The sequence below is a fragment of the Lissotriton helveticus genome, chromosome 10 (assembly GCF_964261635.1).
Source record: "Lissotriton helveticus chromosome 10, aLisHel1.1, whole genome shotgun sequence".
NCBI lineage: Eukaryota > Metazoa > Chordata > Amphibia > Caudata > Salamandridae > Lissotriton > Lissotriton helveticus.
The window spans coordinates 96,134,680-96,152,783 of record NC_136071.1 but is presented as its reverse complement, the minus strand read 5'-3'; the positions used below and the strand labels follow the sequence as shown (position 1 = coordinate 96,152,783).

General features: G+C 44.7%; 1 protein-coding gene across 3 annotated transcripts in view; it reads left to right on the top strand.

Annotated features, from left to right (window-relative positions):
* Positions 1-17,519, top strand: part of NHERF2 (NHERF family PDZ scaffold protein 2) — a 320,949-nt gene extending 303,430 nt beyond the window's left edge. For 2 of the 3 annotated variants that reach the window (XM_078664854.1, XM_078664853.1), the window contains exons 6-7: positions 7,289-7,354; positions 14,906-17,519. In XM_078664854.1, the coding sequence (XP_078520980.1) occupies positions 7,289-7,354; positions 14,906-15,064 (225 nt within the window). In that variant the 3' untranslated portion in view covers positions 15,065-17,519. The remainder of the gene's footprint in view (positions 1-7,288; positions 7,355-14,905) is intronic. The other variant, XM_078664855.1, reaches the window with a different exon arrangement.
* Positions 17,520-18,104: the final 585 nt, after the last annotated feature.

Genomic DNA, 18,104 nt, shown 5'->3' with positions numbered 1-18,104 from the left:
CTTCTTGTAACCCCGCCCCAGACCTGTCAGTGGTCACGAATTGTGGGCGTAGGCTAAAGTGGGCGAAGCTAGCTCTTTCGGAGGAGAAAACCTCTGCGATTAGGCAGCTTCTGGTTTCAGCCCTGGCCAATCTTGACTGCCAAGAGGAAGGGCAGATGGAGGTGGCACCTAGGTTTTGTGCCATAATTCAGGCCATTGGTGACCTCTTTGTAGTCCCAGCCCACCCGAGCGGAAGGAAACCCAACCGACGACCGGGTCAAGGCTGGTACAACCAAAAGTGTAGGGAGGCGAAATCACTCCTTATCGAGGCAGTCAAGTCCAAATTACCGCTCAGGACTAGGGAGGCCAGGAGACACTACACACTCTGTCAGAAAAATGCAAGGATGGAATGGGAGGATAATTTCTGGCAGGACCTCCTGGCTGCCAGCCGTGGGAAAGATGCCAAAGGTTTTTGGGACATGGTGGGCAAAAGGAATCGTCCTGACGATTCCCGGAGGACGTGTGCGATTAATGCCCAGACTTGGTTCTCCCATTTCCAAAATCTTTACTCTGTTGTTGAAGGCCCACTTAATGACCCCTTTAAAATTCCATCCTTTATCCTAGATCGAGACCTGGAATTGTTTTCCCCCCTCGATGTAACAAAGCAAATTAAAACCTTGGTCCCCCTGAAAGCAGCTGGCCCGGACGGCCTACCGGGGGACATTCTCCGTGCCTATCCGGAAGAATGGGGGGCTCTAATCTCTGCACTCCTCAATGCAATTATGGGGGGAGGGCTTGTGCCCGACTCCTGGAGAGGTGCGGAGGTGGTGCCCATTTTCAAAAAGGGCAGTCGGGACTCACCAGGGAACTATAGGCCTATAAGCCTAATAGACTCCAGCCAGAAATTGGCCGGGAAAACCATCTTGGGGAGAATTACTCAATGGGTGGACGACAATCACATTCTGTCCGACATGCAGGCTGGGTTCCGTTCGGGTACAGGAACTATTGAACAGGCCTTTAGGCTCTTGTTGTTACACTGGAAGGTGGTGGTGCTAGGCAAAGGCAGTCTCTATCTGGCCTTTATTGACCTTAAGACTGCCTTTGACCTGGTACCTAGGGAGGAACTTTGGAGGGTGCTTGATGGTCTAGGGATGCCCCCGTACCTACTGAACCTCCTTATTAACCTGCACACCAACACCTATGCCCAGGTTACATGGGGGTTGAATGGGGAAAAGACCGATAAATTCAGGGTCGAGAGGGGGGTAAGACAGGGCTGTGTTTTGGCCCCCACCTTATTCTCCCTCTATATTAACGGGGTGGTAGATCATCTACTGGGCGAACCATCAGACGCTCCTAGCCTGGGTGGAGTAAAAATTCCAACTCTGTTGTTCGCCGACGACACCCTCCTCATCTCCAAAACCCCCCAAGGCCTACAGTCTTTACTGAACCGCTTCCAGGATTTCTGTACCACTAAAGGCCTCGTCATAAACATAGATAAGACCAAGTACCTAGTCATGCACCCACCCCGCAAACTTGGTCGCCCTCCAATTCTGAACTCTATACCCCTAGAAAGAGTGGCGGAATTTGATTATCTGGGGATCCGTCTGAATGATGCAATGAGCTGGACTGCCCATATTGATAAAATGACTCTGGCTCACAAAAGGGTGGGGGGCGCCCTTCTCAAGGAGTACAATAACTCCTCAAAACATTGTGTTGCACCCATACTTGAGATTTACAAAGCCCGTGCAGTCCCTGCTTCTCTCTATGGATCGGAATTGTGGGGCTTGGGCAAGGTCGATTCACTGAGTAAGGCCGAAAATAAATTTATCAAGGACCTTCTCGCTATTCCATCGAGCAGCCCGACCATCCCAATGCTCTTGGACACCGGCTGTAAAGCCATAAGGGACCAGGCTCGGCTTCGTCCCCTTCTGCTCTGGGCGCGCTTGTGGAGGGTCCCGGAGCTACAATCTTACGCCAATGGGCTGGCAGAAGTGATGCATGCGGATGGTTGGAGGAGCATTAAATGGCTGAAGGACATAAAACATCTTTTAGGGGAACTGGGTTTGGCCTCTTGCTGGCATAGTCACTCCGCTCCACCAAAGAAGATTCTAAAAAAACTTTTCTGGGAGTGGGTTGACGTGAAGCGCTCCAGTAGCCAGCAGCATTGTAAAACCACCGCAGCTTTCCTGTTGTTCAAAGACGTTGTCCTGTATGAGCCATATATGGATATTATAACAGTTGCCATGGATAGGTCCTTGTATATTAAATTTCGGCTAGGAACCTTGCCCTTGGCGGATCTTTGTTCAAGGTGGAATAAAGCCCAGCACACATCACGCTTTTGTGCTTCTTGTCCGGACAAACCTGAGTCGGTGCCACACTTCCTTTTTGAATGCCCGGACTATGGTCGCCCCAGATCACGTTGGCTTGCCCCCATTTGCAGAGAACTGGGGACTCGTCAGCACTCTGTTGCCCTCCGGATTCTTTTAACGAACACAGCCCCTCCTATTGTCTGTGCTGTTGCAAAATTTTTAAAATGGGCTTGGTTGATAAGACTTAGAAGACTGTCCATATCAATTTAATTCTTTTTTAGCTAATTTATTCTGACATATTGTGTTTTAATTACCATTCTATTTGTACAGTCTTACTTATTTCGACATGCTGTTTTTATCTTTTTGTACTGCTTTTATGATATGTGCATATCGAAATAAAGCATCAATCAATCAATCAATCACATTCTTAGTTAGGAAACCATAAGCCAACCTTCACGCAGGACGTAGAAATGTTTAGAATTTGCTAGAAGGCAGCAGTCACCCTGCAGGAAACTAGCAGAGGTAGAGTAGAGGCAACGGGAGTGAACATTAACCAAATGGGACATTTATCAAGAAAAACAGCTCGGACTACCTTGAACTGGGCAAAGTAATTAAGCGTACCAGTGACCCTAAACATACAGCATTCATTCTAAAAAAAAACATGTGTGGCCTTAATCATTGTGGCCTCGCTGTGGCGAGGTACGAGTGGCACTGACCAGCCGCGTGGGCGCTCTGCTGCCACGGGCAGGGGTCGGAGGGACTTCGAAGCTGGCTGCTCTGTCATGGAGAAACCCTGTGGCTTCCATTTGCACCTGATGGTAACAGACACAACAATGTAACCCTCTTCTAGACCTCCCTGTCCAGCACACAATCCATGGACCTGAAGTCACTAAAGGGCGTTGATGGCACGTGTCTGTTGTTTTTTGGGCGATGTTATTAAAGTTCCTGGGTTAAGGATGGAATCGGGGCTGGAGCTCAGCAGGTCATATTTTTCATGCAAGGGGTATCCAGTGCAAACCCCTGCAGTTCGTTTTGAAGAGAGGGCTGTCCTTGGTGCACGCCTCCTGCTCTCACACACTACCTAAATTATGACAACAAAAATGTACTGGCAGGTTTTTACATCTTTGATTGTTCCAAGTGTTTAATGTGCAAGTCTGATGTCATTACATAGTATCTACATGCATTAAATGACTTGCGGTTGGGGGGGTAGGAGGATTTGGGGCGGGTCGCGCTATGAGGAGGGGTAATTAATTATTTATTTTTTAATTAATTAAACTTACCATCTCCTCCGGTCCCGCTTCTCGTCTCCTCTCTCCTCTCCATACACGAAGCAGGCAGCCTCCCTCCCCTAAGCCAATCACAATGCTGCAATAGCAGCGTTGTGATTGGCTAGGATGCCGACCTCACAGACATTTATGCGGAGGCCATTTTCTCTATGTGGGCTGCACCAAACTGTTGGCGCACTCATAGTGGGCAAGCCACTCCTTCCCAGGATTCCACCAGGACCGCCCAGCTGCCCGCCCCCAGCCAGGCATGCCCTTCAGCTTCTCGCAGTGCGAGAAGCAGAAACATAAAATAGTATTTAAAATACTATTTTATGTTTCTGCTTCTCACGCCGCGAGAAAGCAGTGGGATGATGCTCCTCCACCCAGGTGGAGGAGCCACCCCTGATTAAATTTCCGTACTGTTGCATTTAAAGAATGGCAGTCCTGCAGAGATGGGATTGGACTGCGCCTTTCAAGTTAAGTAGCCCTGTTCTGGAGGGTTGTTACTGTCCGTTAAGTTTAGCATTCTTCAGAGAAGTGGCGTTACTGTCCCTTTCTTGACAGTTTAGTAGGTCTACTGGGTAGAGATTGTATAGTCCCATTAGAAGTGCGGCAGCGCAGCTGGGAGGCGCTGATATTGTTCATCTCTTGTGTAGCAGATTTGACGAGGACTGGTGGTTTTGTCCACTACTGGTCTTGACGCCTCGGAGAAAGGTGTTGGTATGCCCAGACGTGGATCCCTTGCTTACTGTGCCATTGGATTCAAGCTAGCCTGGCTGAAGAAGGGTGACATACCCTGAAACTGGTCCCAGGAAGCTTGTTTCCTGTCCAGGGAGGACCTGGCCTGGCAGTTCGGTCTGGACTGTTCCCATGGGGCACAGGGTCAAGACTGAATTGCATATGGCTGGGTCCAAACTGGGGTGGCGTAGTGGGCAATAGAAAGATGGATTTAACCCAGATCTTTTGACTGGGGAGAAAGTTTGCATTGTCAGCATTCCGTCCATCATTTGTTTGCCGTAACACATTATTAAAAGTATGGCAGCCATGTTTAGATGGGCCAGCAATAGCATTTGTGGCACATGGATTCCTGAAGTGCAAGTCACCACAGCGTCCTCTTGCCTGCCTGTCACTGCCAGCCACTTCACTCACCCACACCTCCCCATTCTATCCCCCTTCCACAGGATTCTTCTGTTTTTGGCAGTACGTAACTCGTAAATAAAAAAAGTGCTAGAGACTTCAGCTTGCACCACACATTGCCCCTCCCAGTGCTGCCAATGACGGTACTAACACAATTACTAATCATCACACTCCTACAAGTGTGACAATTCAGTTTATTTTCAGGCCCCCAAAGCTATAAGAATGTCAATAGTCTTTTTTAGTGTATATTGAATTAATAAACAACTGCTATTGTGCTCATATTGAAAGTACACAGGCAGTGCCACCAGGTGCTGGCAATTAAGTGCTGGTGAAAGCTTTGGAAACCACCAGCTCAAATTAGGCTCTGGTTTGGGGGATGGTGTGTTCTGTCTCCGCACTCGGCTGGGGCAGGAGGCCATCATTCCTGCTTTTTCAAACCAGAGCAGATTTGTATTTATTTCTTTGCAATTTTATAAAGCACAGACATGGCCAAAAGGCATCAATCATAGCGCTTTAGAACAGTAGCAGGATACACGGGTAACAGAGGGTTACAGTAAATAAATTGGATGTTTACATCGGTAGATGTGTGCAGGTGTTACCACAAAAGACAGTTACAGCTGTTGGTCAGAGGACATACATAGTATAAGCATTGATTTAGATGGTGGGGTCAAATAACAAAGGTAGTCCAGAACGAGCGAGTACTTCAGTTTGGGCATGGGTGATTAGCCAAGGTGCCTGTCAAATAGGTGATGCAAATGGTGAGGAATGCTCACTGCAATGACCGGAAACAAACAGGGGAAGGATGTGACACCACCGCGGAATGTCCTTCTCACAGAACATATGCTGTACAGAGTAGTAGCAGCTGCTTCCGGGCATCAGTGGCGAGGCGGGGGGAGGAGGGTCTTAAAAAAGAGAGAGCGAAACCGAAAATTAAAATAAAATAAAAACTTACCTTACCGGCGCCCACCTCTTCTCCGGCCTTCTTGCCGCTGTAGGAACAGGAAGCACCCAGGCTTCCAGAATCCTCTAGTCAATCACAATGCTGCTGATAACAGCGCCGTGATTGGGCTGAGTGCCATGGCTCAGTGCTCAGGCGGAGAATGAGAGTCTGGGTATGTTCCTCCCCAGCCGGTGTATTACAGCCTGGTGGGAAACATGTGCAGGACTGTTTGGCCGGCCAAGCAGTCATGCGCACTTGGAGAGTCCAACCACTCCTCCCCTGCTCTTTGGGCAGCCCAGCCCCACCCTGCACCTAGAGATCCGCCTGGGAAAAATTAAATGATCATAACCTGCCATTATCATTTTTTTTTTCTTGTGGGGCGAATCTCCCCTGCCTTACCGGAGGAGCCGCCACTGAGAGATATCCGCGAAGGTGGCGTGTTTGCTACCCATTGATTTGGGGAATACGTCCTGCAGCACAAAGTACGTGCTGCACAGCGCAGGTTTGTAAACACATTAACCTGAAGGAGCAGGAGACGGGACTTAAAATCTTTAGGCTGCCCACAATAATTAACCAGTTACACTGATCTCTGAGTTCCCTTCTGAAGCCGAGTACTGTCATTGTTAATATTTTTTTTTCATCAGTTGGGTACAGTTCAAATGTTAATCATTTGTCATAAAATATACTAATTTAGCCATGAAAATATTATACAATCATCATGTGTGAATTCAAACAACGCTGGGGCCATGTCCTTGGAATATGCTGCTCATTTCCCTATTGAGTCTATCTCAACATTCTCGCCTTTAGTGAAAATTAAGGGACAAAAGAATAATGAGACAATGATTTGTCCAAGATCAGACAGTTGGTAAACTAAGAAAACCGAGGTTGCCATGCAGGACGCACAGCCCCAGGCCGTTGTTCGGCTTGTGGTGAAACTGCAGCGTGGCTCAGCCCGCGTTGTAAAGGCCGTTTCCCGTATATTAGTGTTTATTAGCAGAATATGTTGCTGAAGTAGTAGAGCTAGGATAATTTGTCCAGACGCCTATTTACATGAAAAACACTCAAGCTCGTCTAATAGGTGAGGGTGTTTCTGGCAACCCAACCAGTTCCCGTCTTGTAAGGGCTATCATGTTATTGTTATTTAACTAGCATTCACTACCCAGATTGTAAATCCTCTCTGTTTGCAGATGAGGCTTTCCGGGCATATTTTGTGGCCACAGCGCAGGATGCGTGGTCTGTGCCGTTGCTAGCCATTGATGTCCTAGTGTCTCAAATACTAATCATTCAGATGCGATAAGCGAGCTATTCTCTGCGGCAACTCTCCGAGGGCAGCAGACCAGGTTTAGGATCGGGGCTCATAACATCTCATAAACAGACTGGTGCCCAGAATGAATCCCCAGATATGTCCGCTTTGACGCCCAGCCCCCACTGTGAAAGTTTCCTGATGGCTGCGCTCCTTGCATAGTGCCCTGTGAAGTGATGATGGAACGGAAGCAAACCTCCCGGTGAACCCGGCAGTAATCCGTGCCCTTTGTGAGCCTAGGCCCTGATGCCAGTTTGTTTAATATTACCAAGTATTGACACGTGTGTGTGTGTGTACACCTACTTGCGAGCCTCCTCTTGGGCTCACACTGACATGTGCCTCGTTTCTCCCACAGGTCAACGGCGGCTCGTCCACTTCCTCGTCGCACAGCGACCTCCAGAGCCCGGACAAGGAGCCCACGGTAAGCCATGCCCTGCGCGTCACGTGCCGCGGGGCCTGACCCGCCGCGCTGACCCCGCTCTCGCGCGGGCTGCGCGCGCAGACGGAGCTTGAGCCGCTCTCAATGGGGCTCTGTCCAGGGGCAGGCGGCCGAGCCGGGTCCAGTTGCACCGAGAACAAAAATTGTAACCCGATATATTTTATCCCTTGAAAATATGCCGCGCGCCGATTATATGAAGCATGAGTTTAAGAGGAAACGTCTCCCGCAGCGCTCGCTTCCCATTCTCTGGTTTCACGGCGCTGCAAAGCAGACTGCTTCAGCGTAATGAGGCTTGAAAGATGGCTGGGAACAAGATGTGCTTCTGGTTATCACCTCCTAGAGCAGGGGTCCCCTGCTCTCACCGGTGTGCGAGACTTGGACGCATGCCTCGGGGTCGGGAAGACTTTCCATGGCAGGGTGTTTTAATCACATTCTACTTTATAGAAAGAAAATAGCCATCCTGTCTCCTCCAACAGTCTTTTAAACACCTTTGTAACAGAAGTAATTTAAAGGCTTCACTCCGTAACATACGATTCGGAGAGGTCCTAGTGTAATTTAAAGGGCTTTATATAGAGCACATAGCTGCTCGTAGGCACCCCCGCGCTAATAAGTGCGGCTGAAACTAGTCTCTAGAATGATAAATAGCAAAGAGGACCCCACCGCAGAATCCACAGCTAGGCACGTCAGATTACACACCAAAAATTAGAGACAGTCTAGATGGAAGGGGTGGCATTAAGACCAAGGGATACCACGCACATCGGTCCAGGTAAAACAATACAAATTGGATAGGTGTGGCCTAATGCCAGAGGTGCCGGTAAAGAATTGAACCAGGTCCAAGTTCCAGCGTCGACTCCACACGCTGTGATTTTGAGAAAATTACTTCATTTACGCGAGCTCCCCCCCCCCAAAAAAAAACTAGCCTAACCTTGTGTATACATAATGTGGTGCTCACTTAAATAGCTCTTGGGTGCGTGCCTACAGGTACCTTAAAGACAGCATAAGAGCTGGCTGGATGGATAGGCTGCTGCTGGCTTTCCAACCCCTGATCACATTGGCCCATGTAAGTGTAGCATTGGACTCTCTGTTGGCGAAGCACTGCTGCATCTGGGGCCAGCCGTTTGTCAAACAGGGCATCAAGGTCTTGGGAGCAAGCTAAGGTTTGGCAGAAGAGATAACTTCTGCACTTGACACATCTCGTTCTTGGACCTCAATGGATCCGTCTGGCTAGAGAAAATGATTGTGCCCGAGAGAACTCTCTCAATGTTAGGAGTTATTAACACCTGTTTGTGCCTAGCCTGAGGGGGATTCAGAGGGACGATGGTGAGACCTCTTAACAGGGTGCCTTGCTTACTCACTGTTCACGAGGCCCCGGGAATCACACTCCGCTTGCAAGGCCATCTCCTTGCCTAGGGTGACCAGAATTTTAAAGCCAAAAACCGGGACATTTCACAAAAATAGAAGGACTACAATTGTACTTCAACTGATGAGAGCGCTCCTCAGCAGAGAATTACAGAACAGGCAGTAAGAACATACATAACATGTAATTTTTAAACCCAGTAGCTTGCCTGTTAATTACATTGCTTTCTTGGAACAACTGCTAACTTTCCCTGCTTTGTAAAACATAAAAAACACCTCCCACAGTTTTCAGTCGACCCTCTCTAAAAACAGGGACATGAGCTACATTTCTTGAAATTTGCTGGGACAGCTGGTTAAAAACGGGGACCGTCCTGGCAAAACGGGGACGCCTGGTCACCCTATCCTTGCCCCATGACACGTTGAAAACCAAGTATGAGGTTAATGGATCTCCGTGCACACTTTAAAACTTAATTTGAGGTTGAAGGATTCTTGGCGCGTTTCCTTGTCACACCGTGCCTATGGTGTCTTGAATTATGATGACAAAATGTGATTATACCATCACTGTAAGGCGCGCTGGTTGTACATGAAACCAGTTGGTTTCTACACCAATCTTTTACATTATGAGGTCGACTTTTTTGAAAAAGACATTCACTTCATTCTTGTGTCGATCATTAGTATTTATTTATTCCTTTGGAAAGATTTCATCAATATCCAAGGTAATTCATTTCATTCATGAATATTATATTCCTTGTATTGTTTCATACATTATTTCCTTCCCGCCTAATGCATTTCGGGGTGAACCTTCGTCAGGGGCCTATAGGATGAAAGCATACAGGACCTTAGTATTCAGTATCCGAACTTAAAAAGTAATTACAGCTTTTAAGTACATGTGATAAATTTATGTACAAATACAGGTGCTCTTCACATAAGCTATACACAATAAACAGTCTGTGTATGTATCACGAACAAATCATGATGTGTGTAATGAAAACGTGACTAAAACATAAATGAATATCCTCATAAAGTGTACATAGAATCAGGCTAGTACCCGTAAGAAATTAGCGTCCATAACGTATAGATAGAAAGTGGCAATACCGTGGACTTACCGAGAAAATAATGCGCGGCGTTCTCGTGGTTCCCAACACGGAACTGTTCGAATAGATTGAGAGCCAATAGGGTACTGAGTTATAGGGGAGTGACGAGATCACGTGATCAAGTAAACTACAAGTGGCGATCGAAAATACTCATTAGTACCGAATCCTAGATGGAAATATGTCTAGCGTTCTCTGCCTTAGTCCGTAAATTATTAAGACTGCAGTCTTAGGTTTAGTTTAAAAACTCGCGGTCAGGGAGACCGGGTAGCGATTGAGACAAGCTGTACGATAGGGTGTTGGATAGTCACGTGATACGTTATGCGGTGGTAAACAAACCTTTGGGAACTGGTACGCTCAATAAACATAGTAGAGGTCTGCGACTTAAAGCTAAGAAGAAAGAGGGGAAGCTTTAAATGAAATAAAAATGTCGAGGTGAAAGTGTACATATGGACAAATAAAGTGTGTGTATAAATGATAACTAATTTATAGTTCACGTTCAGACTTAAATGATAAACAAATCAATCACCAGTATAAAATCTAAAAATCATGCACAAAGTATACGATAATGCATTAATATCTCTGATCTTCATCTTACTAATAGAGTAGCGAAGAGTCTCTCATAGTGTCCAATGTGGTGTATAGTTCACAAAAAGCATGAATATTCAATTCTGTCATTAATCCCTGTGGGTTGCAGGGAATTCAATTTTTTGATCCAATAAAATTCCGCCTGTAGACGTTGTTTCAGTGGGTCTGTGTCATGTCGTTGTGGGAGTATCTCCAGTATGGTAAATTTCAGCTGCGAAATTTGATGACTATGTTCTAGCCAATGGTTGGCTACTGCTGATTTTGTCTGCTTTGTCCTGATATTACTTTTATGTTCTGAAATTCTGGTTTTGATTTTCCTTTCTGTTTGTCCGACGTATGTCTTGCCGCACGGGCATTTGATTGCATATATCACATTTTTTGTGTCACAATTGCCTGTGTATTGCAGATTGATTTTATTACCTTTAGTTGGATGCATAAATGTATTGCCTAGTATTACGTTGTTGCAATGTATGCAATTAAAACATTTAGACATTCCTTTATGTAGAGTTTTTGTTGATTTAGTGGATGTTAGCATTTCCTTTAGATTTCTTGATCTTTTAAAGGCAAAAGTTAATCGGTCGGAGTAAAGGTTAGTTAGATCCGGTTCATCTTTAATCAAAGCCCAGTGATGGTTGATGATTTTTTTGATTTTCATGGCTGCGGTTGAAAATTTTAAGACACACACTGTCTTTTGTTCGGATGTCTTGAGTTTGGATGTTAATAAACTCTCTCTAGATAAAGTTGCTACTTTATTGATTGACTGCTCCAAAATATCTTTAGGATATCCCCGATCCAGATATTGTTGTTGTTGATCTTTGATTGTTTTTTCTAAAATCTGTTGATCGGAAGTAATTCTTTTTTGTCTTATGAATTGAGATGTAGGAAGGTGTTTTTTCAATGTTTCCGGATGGAAGCTTTGGAACAATAAACTGGAGTTGCGGTCTGTACTTTTTTTATACACTTCAGTGTGTATATCTTGATCCAAGATGGTTATTCGCACATCTAAGAAGGATATGGTTTCTTTATGTATACTGTATGTGAATTGTATTCTGGGATTCACTTGATTAAGTTCCATGATGTTAGTTAACAGTTTTTCTTTTTCTCCTTTCCAGATCACGAACAAGTCGTCGATGAATCTTTTGAATATTATTAAATGGTCTGTCCAGTTGGTATTGTTCAGGATGTGATCATGTTCAAATTTTGACATATACATATTTGCATATGAGGGCGCTCCCCCAAAGCCCATCGAGGTTCCATTACATTGGTTGAAAAACTTGTTGTTCCATTCAAAATAACTATGATATAATGCGAAATGCATTAGTTCAGTTAAGAAGATCTTATTAGCTTCACATTCTTGGTCTTGTAACAAGTTCCATTCGAAGGCTTCCAGGCCTTCATTATGCGGAATGGATGTATATAATGATACTACATCAATTGTGCATAGCCAATATTCAGAGTCCGGTTCTAATTCAATAGTTCTGAGCAAATTCAAAAATGCAGTCGTGTCTTTAATGTAAGTGCGTCCTCTTTGTACGATTGGTTGTAAAAAACAATCTAGATATTTACCAATACTGTCTGATATGGACCCTCAAGCGGACACTATGGGTCTAAATGGTGGTTTCTTCATATCTTTACGAATTTTTGGCAACATCTATATTTGGGGGAGCGCCCTCATATGCAAATATGTATATGTCAAAATTTGAACATGATCACATCCTGAACAATACCAACTGGACAGACCATTTAATAATATTCAAAAGATTCATCGACGACTTGTTCGTGATCTGGAAAGGAGAAAAAGAAAAACTGTTAACTAACATCATGGAACTTAATCAAGTGAATCCCAGAATACAATTCACATACAGTATACATAAAGAAACCATATCCTTCTTAGATGTGCGAATAACCATCTTGGATCAAGATATACACACTGAAGTGTATAAAAAAAGTACAGACCGCAACTCCAGTTTATTGTTCCAAAGCTTCCATCCGGAAACATTGAAAAAACACCTTCCTACATCTTAATTCATAAGACAAAAAAGAATTACTTCCGATCAACAGATTTTAGAAAAAACAATCAAAGATCAACAACAACAATATCTGGATCGGGGATATCCTAAAGATATTTTGGAGCAGTCAATCAATAAAGTAGCAACTTTATCTAGAGAGAGTTTATTAACATCCAAACTCAAGACATCCGAACAAAAGACAGTGTGTGTCTTAAAATTTTCAACCGCAGCCATGAAAATCAAAAAAATCATCAACCATCACTGGGCTTTGATTAAAGATGAACCGGATCTAACTAACCTTTACTCCGACCGATTAACTTTTGCCTTTAAAAGATCAAGAAATCTAAAGGAAATGCTAACATCCACTAAATCAACAAAAACTCTACATAAAGGAATGTCTAAATGTTTTAATTGCATACATTGCAACAACGTAATACTAGGCAATACATTTATGCATCCAACTAAAGGTAATAAAATCAATCTGCAATACACAGGCAATTGTGACACAAAAAATGTGATATATGCAATCAAATGCCCGTGCGGCAAGACATACGTCGGACAAACAGAAAGGAAAATCAAAACCAGAATTTCAGAACATAAAAGTAATATCAGGACAAAGCAGACAAAATCAGCAGTAGCCAACCATTGGCTAGAACATAGTCATCAAATTTCGCAGCTGAAATTTACCATACTGGAGATACTCCCACAACGACATGACACAGACCCACTGAAACAACGTCTACAGGCGGAATTTTATTGGATCAAAAAATTGAATTCCCTGCAACCCACAGGGATTAATGACAGAATTGAATATTCATGCTTTTTGTGAACTATACACCACATTGGACACTATGAGAGACTCTTCGCTACTCTATTAGTAAGATGAAGATCAGAGATATTAATGCATTATCGTATACTTTGTGCATGATTTTTAGATTTTATACTGGTGATTGATTTGTTTATCATTTAAGTCTGAACGTGAACTATAAATTAGTTATCATTTATACACACTTTATTTGTCCATATGTACACTTTCACCTCGACATTTTTATTTCATTTAAAGCTTCCCCTCTTTCTTCTTAGCTTTAAGTCGCAGACCTCTACTATGTTTATTGAGCGTACCAGTTCCCAAAGGTTTGTTTACCACCGCATAACGTATCACGTGACTATCCAACACCCTATCGTACAGCTTGTCTCAATCGCTACCCGGTCTCCCTGACCGCGAGTTTTTAAACTAAACCTAAGACTGCAGTCTTAATAATTTACGGACTAAGGCAGAGAACGCTAGACATATTTCCATCTAGGGTTCGGTACTAATGAGTATTTTCGATCGCCACTTGTAGTTTACTTGATCACGTGATCTCGTCACTCCCCTATAACTCAGTACCCTATTGGCTCTCAATCTATTCGAACAGTTCCGTGTTGGGAACCACGAGAACGCCGCGCATTATTTTCTCGGTAAGTCCACGGTATTGCCACTTTCTATCTATACGTTATGGACGCTAATTTCTTACGGGTACTAGCCTGATTCTATGTGCACTTTATGAGGATATTCATTTATGTTTTAGTCACGTTTTCATTACACACATCATGATTTGTTCGTGATACATACACAGACTGTTTATTGTGTATAGCTTATGTGAAGAGCACCTGTATTTGTACATAAATTTATCACATGTACTTAAAAGCTGTAATTACTTTTTAAGTTCGGATACTGAATACTAAGGTCCTGTATGCTTTCATCCTAAAGGCCCCTGACGAAGGTTCACCCCGAAATGCATTGGGCGGGAAGGAAATAATGTATGAAACAATACAAGGAATATAATATTCATGAATGAAATGAATTACCTTGGATATTGATGAAATCTTTCCAAAGGAATAAATAAATACTAATGATCGACACAAGAATGAAGTGAATGTCTTTTTCAAAAAAGTCGACCTCATAATGTAAAAGATTGGTGTAGAAACCAACTGGTTTCATGTACAACCAGCGCGCCTTACAGTGATGGTATAATCACATTTTGTCATCACGTTGAAAACCAAGGCCAACTTCTGCGGTACTGGGGTCTACCCTGCTTTATGTGAGGTGAATAACAACAGAGATTGTAGTAGTGATGTCACATGGAGCACAGGTTTGGATAGATGGCTGGAGTGTCAGCCATGCAAGATGCAGCAGAGCTGGTGTAAAAAGCCTGTAGCACGATGCACAAGACTTGAAACCAGAGGCTGGGAACAGAGACTGCGTGAACGGAAAGAGAGAAGTTATTGAAAAAAGCAGCTAGGCTATTCAAGGAGGCAGGTACATATTCTAGGCCATGATGCAGCCACACAATTGCCACACAGTGATGTGTATATCACATTCCATCATTGCCATCGTGCTCTATAACTTTATTAAAACACATATATGGCCCTGTCCCCACACTCTGGCCTCTTGGACTGCGCTTGTTCTGTAATAGAGATTAAAAGCTCCTTTTGTTTTCTTCCCACAGGCAAGAGGCTCGGACAGGAAGGACCCCTTCGAGGACAGCGGCCTGAGCCTCAGCCCCACCGCCGCAGAAGCCAAAGAGAAGGCGCGCGCCAAGCGCGCGAACAAGCGCGCGCCGCAGATGGACTGGAGCAAGAAGCACGAGCTCTTCAGCAACTTCTGAGGCGCGCGCCTCCGCGGAAGGAACTCTCACGGGGGAGGAGTCTGCTGGCCCTCCGGACCCCGTGCGCTTACAGAGGGGCCCAAGTATCCACCCTGACCAGCGACGAGAGGCGGGGCCAAAGCCGGGGGACCTTCTTGCATTTCACAGACTCGCGTCCAGGCCCCCGGGCCCGCTAGCAGCTGCCTGTGAGGGTTCCTACTTCATCTCTATGGTTCTCACGCAGTTCTTGTAGTTGAGGCCCACTCCAGAGGGCTGAACTAGATTTACATTCCTCGTCTGAACGCATCTGACTGCAGCTGGCGACGCGACATCAGCAGTAGCTGGGAACAGAGAAGGCATGCGCGCGCTGTGAAGAGCGCTCACGTGCTCGAGGTCTGGTTACTGCCCCCTCCTTCTCAAATGCCTCGAGGGGCCCTCACCACTCTCTCCCTGAAACAGAACAGGCCCATTTAACAAGACTAAATGTGATCGAATCAGGGGCCACCACTGACGTGCACCGGGCCCTCGACCCAGCACAGATGCACATTTGGTTTTAATCGAGACCCGGATGCAGAGCGCGTTTTTTGTTGCCATTGCAGTCACCCTGCTGCCCTCTCCAGACTCTGAGGACAAATATAACTTAAAGCCCCCTCCTTTTAACGCCCTTCCGCCTGCGTTGCTACATCTTGGTATGTTGAGTGGGAGCGGCTGTGCAAGATGTGTAGAAAGGGGCAGAAACCTGCACAGCAAAGCATTGATTGCCTTAAGAACCCCAGGGAGGCTGGCCTGGACTGCGAGGGGGAGGGTATCCCTGCTTGGAGGTAATGTTACCCAGGATGCGGTGTAGCACGTACATACCTGGCGAACCTGTTGCCATGTGAAGGCCTGACTTCTGTAGAAACAAACACTGTCTCCATGCACCATCTGTTCACATCCATTTCTGTTATGTAACCACTCATCCACTACATACTTGAAACTGCACCGAGACTGTCAAAAGTTAACAAACTCGCATGTTCAAAACAAGATGCCTGGAATATCATTACATTTCCATTGCAAATTACTGTGCTCCCAACATTCCATAACCTAAGCAGAACCGCTGTGTGAAGGACGCATAGGTGAGCCAGCAGATGGCATGGCTAACAGTGGTCGAGGTGCTCAAGCCTGTTGATGCCTTTATCCGATTTTGTACACATAATCTAAATGTTTCTGACATCCCAGCTGGGAATATCCTTGTAGCCTAGTATCATTAATATTTGTGACGAGAATGTCTACATTTCACCTTTTTTTTGGGGCTCAGTTGAGAGAAAATAGCTGTATGCAGAAAAAAAAGATGGCACATAATGTGAAATTTCCAAGCAAATATTTAAAGACGGGGTTTGTTTAGTATTAAGAAACTGACTAGCTAAAGGCAGCCCTTAGGATCTTGGCATAACTTGAGGTGGGAGACATTAAAACTGAGATTTGGTTTAAATTTGCCCAAGAATGTGCGAGGGATTCGGAATGGAATTCAACCTATTGGTGCCACTGATTGGGGCGTGCTGCTGAAGTCGATGGATTCTTTCTAAAAATGTAATTTGCACCTTCCCCGAGATGAACCGTTGTGCTTATCAACACAGGGGTGACGAGGAAGGATTCCTTCTCGCAGCAAGCACGTATTTTTAAGGCTTTGTTTGGTTCATTGGTGTGATCCGCAACCAGCATTTTTACGTACCTTTCAAAAAGGATTGAGCTCTACTGCCTGAAAGCCTCTTTTATGACGAGCATCATTGTTCTTAGTGGTGGGGGTCCTTTCTGCAGGCGTTGTACATTCCAGTGGACTTGTTTGTAATGTGGCGTTGCTCAGGAGTGCAGTGTGTAGCCATCTCAGAGAAGCCGATACTGAAAACGAGGAACCGGGCACCTTTTCCAACTGGTTTGTACCTGTTAATAGGTTGACCTTGTTTTTGAAGCTTTGTTAGTTTCATTAATTCCACAGTTAATGATCTGTTAGCTCTTAAAAGACACAGGGCAAATTGTTGACCCTATGGAAAATGAAGAATTCAGTGTCTTTGAACAATACAGCTCAGATGCATAAAATACGCCTTGCTACATTGGGACCATAATAAATAGACACTAATAATCATGCAGAACAGGTAGTTAACAGTGATTTTATACGCGTTGTGCCACACTGTCTAGTGTGTTGGCTGGAATAACACTAAATGGTATGTATTGCTGACTTATTCTCACTAACGCATTCATTGTTCCTTGTACTTATAAACCACTGGCATTACATTTGTGTCTTATTTTTACGTTTTACCTTCTGTGGGCGGTTGCCTAGCAGTGCACTTCATATTTCTGACCACATGTTAACTGATAAATCCCCACACTTTTGTACATTTAATCTTGATAAAAGAAATTATAAAGCAGTGTATCTGTATTGGAAGCAACAGAATGTATAGTGTATTGTTAATAATAAACATTTGCTCTGTTCATGTAAGCCTTTGCATGATAATGTGATCTTTATCCTTTTCAGTGTGCTGGACGTTGCATGCACATCCATTGTGCGTGGAGTATGCGTTGCCAGCACTAAAGGGGAGGAAAACTAAACTGCATTCAGCGAAACTGTAGGATAGTTAGCTGCTCACCTGGCTGTGCGGTTACAAGCACTGCATCATCCAAACGCAATAGTTTTCAACTTCAGGCTCTCCAAAATATTTAATATGGCTGCATGGTGAACTGAGAATCCTGGTGAACCACAGGGAGTAAGAAATGAATTCTGAAATCCGTACCAGTCTACACTGAAACCACAACCCTTCTTTGGGAAAAGGAAAAAGCACTTTCAACTTCCCCCCACCTAGTAGTGTTCCTGGGAAGCGTGATGTAGATGTTGAGAATACAAGGGGTCTCGCTGCTCTTTCCCTTGTCTGTCCCTACAACCTCACGTCCATTTTATACACAGAATACCTTTGGTTTTTATGCAAGAAATAGGCCTGTCGAATATTCCCATACTGATCCCAGACATCTGTGAAGGACGGATTCTGAGAAAATAGAGATTGGCAGGTGTTGAGAAGGCTTGGATGAA